The following is a 10,549-nucleotide window of genomic DNA, read 5'->3' on the forward strand; positions in this document are numbered from 1 at the left end:
CACTTAGCTACAATTACATTGACACGAGGGTGAATAAGTCTTCTAATGTGATCACACCAAGTGCATGTTTGGTTGTTTCTGTCACTTAAGAGAAGTTTTGCAAAACGTCAGGAGCTTAGAAGAGAGGAACAAAATAGGGAGACAATATAGGGGGCTCTGGCAGGAGGAAGACATAACGACTGCAAGATGACAGATGCCAGTGGTAAAATTATTACTGCTGTGGGAAGATTAAGAAGTAAATGGCAAGCAGCTAGGGATGGAGTTTGCATGGACCCAGATCTCAGATCTGATCCAATTGCAGACCAGTTCTAAAGAAAAAGACTATAAATCAGTTCAAGAATTCTAGTGAATCATGCTTTGTGCTCATGGTTTGTGATCTAACCAGCAGTTCTTGATGGAATTACAACTGCCCTGCTCACACTCACCTGCTATTTGCTCTGTATTAGGTTAACAATAGTAAATAAACTCTGTATTGGATTTCAAGCTGACCTGTTCATGCCAAATGAATTCGTCTTGCCCACAGGCCGTCCTAATTCAAAACATATGTATTGATTTAAATTCTGTTGCTTCCATACATTAGGGTATTGTTTTGATTTTTGCCTCATCAATATTCTCCACGTTTTTGAACGGATGCATAGTTTGATAAGGATTTGGTTCAAAAGAGTTCTCAGATAGATGTGTGTAAGGTGGTTAAGGAGTAGAAGTGAGGTGCACTATGGTGATGTTGTACAACACTTATCCCTGTCACCTGCAACCAATTTAAGATAGTTTGTCCTTTTACAGGCACAACCTCCATTAGCATCAAAGGGAGTTTTTAATTGCAGGAAAGATGAGGTCCTTGTTTAGTGAAAATAAAACTGAAGTCAGAAAAATGATAGTATGATAGTATATTTCTCATACAGCAATGTAATAGGACACAGATAGAAATTTTCCATTTTTCTCAGACTTCTAAGGGGTGAAAGAATTTTGTACGTAAAATAGAGTATTTCTTAAGAAGAAATTTTTAAAAAATCAGAACCTCATGCCAGATTCTGAACAACAAATTTAGGCCTCTATATAAGCAGCCTGAGCTCTTCAAAAGTGCTGAGCTCTGCCAACCCCCACTGCTCTTAGGATACAGCTTCTAAGGCTGGACATCATTTGACTGCATGTTCTTGCAAAGAAATACTAAGAATATGCAGTAGGTCAAAGTGGCTCCTTATCTTTGTGGGGCGATAAGGGCTGCTGCTCCTCCGAGGAAACAGTGTCTTGGAAGCGGAAGGCTGCACTTCTTATCATTCAAGTGTGTGCCATAAAGGGGTAAAAATAGGGACGTTGAGGATAAGAAAGCTGAAAGTAAGGCACCTGCTACCCACAGAAGGAAACTTGGGAATGAAATAAGTGAGTGTCTCTTCTGTTTTGAATGCTGCAAATCTTCACTTACAGGAACAAATAATTTGCCTGTAAAAGCCTCTGAGATTACTGATATGAGAAAAGGCTTCCTGGATTTAGATTCCTGACTTTATCATGCAGACAACATTCCATTTACTGAGTTTTACCAAAGTTGAAAATGTTAGAGTTGACTGAGAGAATTAGATTTCAAGAGCTGTTAAACATTTGCAGGACATCCTAAACTCCCACTGAAAATCATCTAGTTTGTGACCTAAACACAGTTGATTAAATAGAAAGTTTGAAATAAGACATTGACATTGTATCACTGTCATCAGATAATGCATAGTTCATTCAATCTCACAATATTTTAATCCAGTATTCACTTTGCCATGATATATAAGGCAGTCTATTTACAAAGATTCCCATTCCTTAAATACCAATTTTCCCTTAAAACAAGCAGCAACAACAACCAGCCCCACACCCTGCTCCAAACCTTGTTTGTAATGGTCTTCATTTGCATCACTATTATACAGATTTACAGAGGACAGAAAAGGGGGATGTTCCTATTCTTAGAGATTCTGCCTTGTATACTACCTGCAGCCACATTCTGCCACTTTCATCCCTTCATAGTTATATATCAAAGTGGGCACACCAGCATCATCCTTATAAAGAATGGAGATTGAATCCAGTTTGGTTGGAACACAACAGGCCTTGGAGGCTTTTTTTGGATTTTGGAGATGTACCAGAGTTTGGACAATAGCATGTTTAGTTGGGGTGACATTATCTGTCAGAGGGAAGAAGCAACCTCCTTTACACTCAAAAGCCTCATAATCTTTTGGTGCAATGATCCAGGAATCCCAGCCAATCTCTTCAAAGTTCACATGGAGGGAAGTTCTCCTGCAGTGGTTGGCTCCAACACTTCTCTTGCTTCTGGAGGAATGCAGGTGGGATCCAGTGATGGCCTTTTCCTCTCCCTGCTGTTCCTCTTCAGATGAAGTGCTGTTCTTCCCTAGTTTCTTGAGCACAGTTTCTTGCTCATGAACAATCATCTCGCGGAGCTCCACTTTGGTCTCCTTTGTCCCGTTGCTGCGGTCGTTGGAGAACACAATTAACAGTGGCAGGTTTTTTGTGTCAGGGCTAACACTGACATCCAGCTTTCCACAAGCAAAACCACTCAGAGCTTTAGTCTCTATAACAACCTCTAGCTTATTTTTAGTCTCCAGCTTGTCTGCCCTGACCCATCTTTTCACAGCACTGGACACTTCGAACATCTTCCACCCACATTCCTGGATATTGTGGGAGACAAGGGAAGATTTGGTACTTTCTGGGTTTTCCCAGTGGCCATCATCTAGAACATCATAAATTACCATGTTGCCTTCCAGTCTAGAGAGAGACCCAACTTCCCTGTGACAGGAGATATAAATTCTCAGTTCAGCTCTGGTGATTTCCTCATATTGTGGAATAGAGATGTTGAAGAACAAAATGTGTTTCTGAAATGGGTTTTCTTCTGGTGAATCTAAAGAAACAACATCTGCAATAGGAAATTAAAACGTGATTACAGTGCTGCTGACTGTCCAAGTGAGCTGATTTTAAAAGACACAGGATATATTTTGGGGATATATAACATTATAACACATTATAATTATAACATATAACACAGCACTAAAGAAAAAAAAAAAAGAAAAAAAAAGAAAAATCCTGTCTTCTGCCCAAGTTTCAAGGGCAGAGAGTGAAAAGAGGAAATGGAAGTCCCTGGTGTTGGTAGTATTTAACTGTGATTACATAGTCAGGTGAGTGTGTAGAGGGAAGCATAAGGAGGCTGCCTATAACAAGCTATGGATGATGCTGGGCAGTATTAAGTACATAAATAAGGCAAGTGCAGAGTTTTCAGATTTAGTAATTTGCTAAATATATTTTTTACACAAAGAATTTGTAAAAAACACAATGATTTCCTGCTTTTCTGCTCTAATATACATATATAAGTGTCTTGAAGAACTGGCTGTGCTGAGGCTTTTGTTGTCTTCAGATAAGTTTGAAAGCAGCTTAGACTGGGAGTTTGGAGAAATAGAAAAGTTTTTGAAAGTCCTGAATTGCAGCTCCAATGTCTATCTGAACTGGGACTTGGTGATAAACAGCCTTTCATGCCCAGATCCCAGACTGTTCCAGGATTCACTCCCTGAGTTTGTGAGGATTTCACATGTTTGTTTGTTTACAAATCCATGCGCAGTACCAGCAAGTCCGCCTTGGGAGGGGCAGATATTTGGCTGGAAGATCAGATTGGTAGTATTTGAAAGTCATCCCTGATGTCTATTTAATGCTCAGTGTAAACTGACTGCTTAATCATGACTGGATTTTAGGGCAATTTTAATTGGCTGTTGCTGCCATTTCTTCAGATCATTTACCGTGTAAAGTAGTCAGAGGGGAGAATGAGATATGGAAACTATAATCTAGGTCCTATAGCTGAGATTTCTTTCTATTTTAGGACTAGGGACACTAATTTGGGAATTTGCAGTTCTCCATAGTGCTGTTACCTATGTATGTCTATTTTTCATATAAACAGAAACTTCATTTCTCTCTGTTTCATTTTTGTAACAAGGACTTTTGCACTTATTTCTAACTTTTTTACTGCCTGATGGATCTTTTAGAAGTCTATTTAATGTTACATAGACAGGGATCTTGAATTTTTTCTGTTGATATAAGCATGACTAACCATATCCATATAAATCTTTGTTTAACCCAGAATTTTGGAGAAGCAGTGCTGTTCCTTGTTTGGATCCAGCAACAAATCTCTCAGCCAGTTGCTGTAGTTTTTAAATATGAACAGAGCTCACCAGAAAGAAAAGCTCTCTAGCATCAGTCTCAATTATAGGTGATCAAAAGTTTGCATGCTAACATGAAAACTCATTTTGAAATCTAATATCTAGGATCAAGAAACATGCTTCATGTAAACCTTGTTATTTGGTGCATCATCTTAGCTCAAGTATTTGAGAAGAGAGTATTGTACAGTGAAAATATCAAAGAAGAAAACTAAAGGTAAATGCATTTTTTAAATATTGAAAGAAACTCTATAATAAGAATACAATCCAAAATTGTAATATTTAATTTCTAAACAATCTGTGCAAGTTAGGAACTCAGTTTCTTCTGAATTTTAAAAGAATCTGACTATTTATAATTAATTTACTTCTTTAAAAATTGTAGTCCACATATTGAGGACTTTTCCTACCTTCAGTACTGAAGCTCCTTACAATATTGGATGTAGGGATGGAGGACTTGTCTGCAGCATATCTGTTGTATAAATCAATCATGAACTGTGGTGGTTCTTCTTTGGTCTTCACTTGTGAGGGGACTCTTGACAAATTCAAACTCCTTAGTAAATCCATCTTCATATTCTCCAAGAAAGATTTAAAGTTGAAATGGGTCTCATCTTCTGCTTCCTCAGGATGAAAGTGTGCATCAGACTTTCCCATAGCTGATAGCCTGTCCCAGTCTTCCAAAGGCTTGCCTCTTGTCAAACAAGCAATGATGTTGAAAACAGACAGTGCAGCTAATACTCCAAAACAACACATTTCTTCTATATTTACTTGCTGGTGGAGAGGCAAAAAGATGAGGGTATTTGAGCTGATTGCCAGTCTTGTTTCAATACAGACAGAGGAAAGAAGATGTAAGGCAAACAACTGGAATGCCCTTTGCAAATCACTTTCTGGTGTTCTTTTTGCAGTCTGCTTCAAACCCCAGCCTCTTGTCAGTTGTCAAGCAGATTGGTCGTACACTTGTCCTTATCAGAGTCATTGATGCCATGCTTCAGCTTCTGTTATCTAGCAAAGCTCTTAGTTAATGAAGATTCTGTAAACATCTGACAAACACATGTGGCTGGTGGGAAGGACATTGTATATTGTAAAGAATCCACATTTCACTTTAGGGTCATCTTTGCTTAATTACATTCTTCTATCATTTCCTTGCCAACACAGAGAGAAGCTTTCTTAGGGACGTAGAAGTTTACACTGTTTTCAGCAAGACTAGAAAATACAGACCTAGAACAAAATCACTCTATTAGCTATTAGCAAATAACATCTCACAAATAATTTATACAATCCCTTCACATATGGTTTGAAAATGCCCATTAGTTTGATGGAGACCTGTGATTCTGCAAGACATGATCTCATGACATTACAAACAACCTTAAAACTTCTTTCCGTTTATCAGCCAAGGGCTATTGTTTGTACACAGTGAAATATCTGTTTTGTGTCAAGTTTGCTTCATGTTGTTTGCAAGCTTGTCCATTTTCATTCCTTTGGTGTATGGGAATTTGGGCTTGTTTTTATAGTATCTTATGTAATATATTTCATTAGATTCATGATGGTCAATCCAGTCCAAGAACAACCAGTCATTTTTTCAGCAACCTCAAAATGAAGACAGAACTAGGCCTTCCTAGGCCACATGGAAAGTAAAAAGTCCTTTTGAAGATACAGGTTATCTCTGAAGATATTGTGCACATGAGAAGAACAGGCTAAGGCAAATGAATTTCTCAGGATGCAGAAGGAAAACCAGGTTTATTTATCTTAATGCATGTATTATGATTTAATCTAATGATATATAATTGCTTTTTCTGTACTAATATTACATCATTTTTTCTAAGAACAACTCAATTCGTGCTGTAGACCTGCCAAAGAATCTGAAGAGTATTGAGCTTTTACATTAACAAAAATCTCATTGCAAACATGTGGTCAAGATTTTGCCGTTTTTGGCCATTCCTCTTGTTTTTTTTAGCAGTGGATACACAGCATTAAAAGTGATCCAAGACTTCTGCAATGCTTCCTTATTGTCTGTTCAAGTGATAACTTGGTTCCGAGATCCTGGTTAATTATATTCCTATGACATAAAGTCAAAAAGGATTATTTGGCATTGATCCTGGATTTGGCATATCAAGACTTATATTTCTTCAGGGCCTTTGTGTTTCCTACCTATAGGCAGAGTCAAATTGCTTGTGTTTGGATAAACATAACTTCTAAAGTGCCAACAGACTTTATCTGAACATGTCAAAGAAACAAAAATTTCTTCAATTATTGAAGCTAAAATATTATCACCTACAGCTAAAAAACCCTTCATGCCATGCTCATAATTTTAATGTGCCTGACTTTGCCTTCTAGGCAGGGATTCTTGTAACTTTCTGGCTAGATTAAGGAGTCCTATGGCACTGACATTTTCCCATTTCAAAGTGCTTGCACCGTATAATCAAGTTACTTCTCAGTTTTCTTTCTGATAAAAAGATTGTTTTTTTGAGTAACAAAAGACATTTTCTCTCCCTGTTTTGTTTTGTTTCTTTTTTGTTTCTCTTCCAGAATTTGAAGGTCTTCCTGACAAGGTGAAACCTAGGGCTATATATAGCTTTTTAGTGGCAGTCCATCAGTGCCACATGCAGAAATAAAATATCCTTTCTTTATGTGGTTCACTGCTCCAGTGTGTACCTTTCCAAAGCTTTCACTGGCTGCTATTACATAGCATCATGCTGGGTACTCAAACTGCATCACAAATCCATGACAGCCACAAAATTTTTAAGGGTTATGACTTTCAAGGGTGCAGGCTTGTATTCAGCAGGAGTAGCCTCCATTCCTTGTGACTAGGTACCTGAAGTTCTGTATCTGTCTACTTTAAAATTAATTTTAATTACATAAAGTGCAGCTAGATCAAGTGATCTATATAAACACTTCTCTTCTACTGCAAATACTTTGGGGGTTGCTATATACATACTCTAAGTTCATACATAAAGGTGTCAAATACTGTCAGGCCAAGTGTCAGCTTTGCAGAAACTTTACAATGAACAGTTTAACTCAGTGGAAATACCTTTTGAACGCTGTTCTTTGAGGTTTGGCAGTGAGACATTTTTTAATTAATGTGATACACAAACACATTAATATTGTCCAGTGGTTTATTTTAATTATGAAGCCTTGGCAAGTGAATTGAATACTCCACAAAAATTTAAGTACATTGTAGCTGTTGCTGTTACCTCTGGCAATTAAACAGTAGCCTGAAAGAATGAAATTGGATTTGTTTTAGAAAAAATGGGTTTTAACATTTTGTTGGCTAGTATCAGCTGTTTTCATGTTTCATTTTATTCATACCATTTTCTTTTAGGAGTAATTAGTGGAATTATCTTGACCTGTGTTTATCACTAGTAACTTTCTCTATAAACTCAAGCATTGAGTTTATAGGATGTTTAAAGAAATAAAAAGATCTGTTGGAAGCAAGAGGATCTGTTGGAACCAGTGAGGGATCAGCATCCTCTGGCAGCAGCTGTCTGCATTTGTGCCATTTCAAATGCAAAGTTTCTCTTTCCAGAGAAAGATTAGACATCCAAATTGCAAAGATCCAGAAAAGAGTAACTTAAACCACTAAAAGTGGTTGGTTAAAATTTTTTTTTTTTTTTTTTTTTTTTTTTTTTTGCATAGAAGAATTGACCAGTACAGCTAAACTCCAAATGAAATAAGCTTTGCTAATAAGAGATGTGTATGACTTGTGTGGAAGGGTATATTTTGAGAACAATCACACTTACAGGTATAATTATAGTTTTGCCAACAGAACTTTAAATGCAGTCTTAACCTCTTGGGAGTTTTGTAGGTATCCTTGACTGTTGCAGTAGCATTTTTCCTTATGTCCTATCGACCTTAGATCACAGTGTGGTATCTCTTGCCATGATAGCTTGCATCAACACATCTTGGAAATAATGTTTGTATTCAAGGACTAATTCAAGATATAGCAAGTATTCCTCACGGAAAACAAAATGCTATGGATGAGAATATAGGCACACTAAGTTAATATGTCAGGCTTTTCAGAGTTAGTCATAAATGGGAGCAAGACTAGAGCTACATAAAAGATTTTCATAGAGAGCAGAAATACCATGGATTTAAGATACTTTGAAAAATGTTACGCTTATGGCTTTTCTGTAGGAATAATGACTTTCTGACAATTTTAAATTTTTCTTTATACATTAGCATTACTCTATCAATTGTAGTTGCGTTTCTCATGATTCATAAAAACACAAAATTGTAATTTTTTTAAGCGAGATCTCTAAAAGCAACATAATACAAAGGTTTTCCCCAGGAGTTCTAGCGTAAATTACAGTAGCAATTTACAAAGTATAAAAGTACTTAGGGAGAAGAACTGGAAAGTTGATCTTTTGTGATCTTCAGTGATCTTTTGTCAGTCATAACTGGCAGTCACTACAGGGCACCACAGAACTTTTTACTTCTTAGTCAGAGCTTTCTAGGAAGAATTAGCAAGAACTGCTGTCAGAGTAACCTTGCAAAGCCTCCCACACATGCTGAATCTTGCTTTTATGTACGTTAGCAGGAAGCACCACATTTACACACCTCTGTTGTCTGAGCAACTGCACCACCTGAGCACAGAAAACTGGTGGCAGAAGATACCCAGAACCTTAGTAGGATAGGAGCCTTCCAGCTGTTTGTTCATCAGAAGGAAGTGCGTGTAGTATCCTTCCCTTAAAAAAAGCAGCCCTTAATAGGACAAGGTAGTGCCTAAGGTTAGAGTGTTTCTTGAGGAGGAAGCACTTCATATCATAATTTGTGCTACTTTAGGGACTTCAGATGTTTCTTCCACTCTTCGTCTCTTTATGCTATTGTACAGCAGATGGGTGAAAATGAAGTATGTGGCAAGTGTGTCCTAGAACACGGGAACACTCAGAGGATTGACAGACACCATCATGGGAACACCAGCTCTGAAAAGACTGCTGCAGTTAAAAGGCTACCATAAATGTATCAACAGGGGATTGTGTAGGAGTTAGAGATGCAGAGACTTTATTTCTATAAAGACTTTCAATGGAACCACTGCCAAATGTTTCCCATGTTGATGTTCATTGTTTGAAAAGAAAGTTAATGAAAGTTCTGGAAAGAGTTCAGAAGAGAGCTGTGAGAAATTGTTTTAAGGCTTAGAATAAGAAATCAATCTATTTAAATCTTAGCCAAAATGTAACTTGACCCTACTCTCTATACTAAAAATACACAGTGAAAGTATTTTGGATAATAGATAAAAGGGATCTAATGAAATAGGTTACAGTAGGATCCATTGAATTGAAGCTAAAGCTCATCAAATTCAGTCTAGGATTAAGCCACTGCATATGAACAAAGAGCACTAACTTTTGGAACAACTACTTGTAGTCCAGTAGAGATATTCTATCACATGAAATCTTTAAAGCCAAATTTATGCATGTTTTTCAAAGATATTCCCAAGCTTAAAACAGAAGTTCCATAATGCATGGTGCAGAAACTGCTGAGCAAGGTTCTTTGATCTGTGCTATGCAGGAGGTCAGTCTGGATGATCATAGTATTTCCTTCTGTCTTTAATCTATTGAAGTGCATTATGACAAGCTTAACATGTATTTACAAGTTTCCATCTAATTAACAGAATGTAGGAGAGTGCATTTATAGAAAAACAATCAAATATTTTTAGATACTACTGTACCTTTAATTTATTAGCTTTTGTTAAAAGCATGTAACAATCTAGAGGATATAAAGAATAATTTACAAAAATATAAATCTTGGTTATTTTATTTTAGTATTTCAACATATTACTATATTGAATGTGTTACTCAGAGAATATGTTTAACAACCTGAAATTATCCAGCAAACCAAAAATGTGGGATATTACATGTCTTTTGTAGAACAAATTATATATTAAGGAAGGGTAACCAAAAATGACTATATTAACATATTGTTTAAATGAAAACTTACACAGTGAACTATACTTGCATCCTGAAGAAAATATACATTTTAAGCCCTTTATTACAGCATTTTTTCAGTATAAATATGCATATTAAGAGTATGAGTGTTTTAGGCAAAAACTTTTTATTTGTGTACAAAAGTGATATTCTAAAATAAGCCTGCCTTTGCAAGTTCACTTCCCATCTTCTTGGTTAACTGAAGAGATAAAATAGTCAGAAAATGACACATAAGAACATATTTTAGTCCTTTGATTATGGAAAACTTTACACTTAAATTTCTCTCTAAACACCAGGTATCTTGGCTAGGCAGGTTAGGAAGGTGTCTGTAGAAGTACTGAGTTCCTGGAAGATGAATATGAATACAAATGATGACAGTACAGCCTATCCTTTGTGGCAAGCACGTGCATTTTTTCAGTCTTTCCGTGTGCTTTCTGTAGAGGAATT

General features: G+C 36.7%; 1 protein-coding gene across 1 annotated transcript; it reads right to left on the reverse strand.

Moving 5' to 3' along the window:
- Nucleotides 1–1,723: 1,723 nt before the first annotated feature.
- GDF2 (growth differentiation factor 2) lies at nt 1,724–5,175 on the reverse strand. Its single transcript, XM_041415782.1, has 2 exons — nt 4,595–5,175; nt 1,724–2,902 (listed from the first exon to the last, which is right to left on the reverse strand). The coding sequence occupies exons 1-2, from the start codon at nt 4,935–4,937 to the stop codon at nt 1,962–1,964; spliced, it is 1,284 nt and encodes a 427-aa protein (XP_041271716.1). The 5' UTR covers nt 4,938–5,175; the 3' UTR covers nt 1,724–1,961.
- Between the last annotated feature and the right edge of the window lie 5,374 nt (nt 5,176–10,549).

Source organism: Onychostruthus taczanowskii, unplaced genomic scaffold, assembly GCF_017590055.1.
Source record: "Onychostruthus taczanowskii isolate IOZ18803 unplaced genomic scaffold, ASM1759005v1 scaffold5, whole genome shotgun sequence".
Classification (NCBI taxonomy): domain Eukaryota; kingdom Metazoa; phylum Chordata; class Aves; order Passeriformes; family Passeridae; genus Onychostruthus; species Onychostruthus taczanowskii.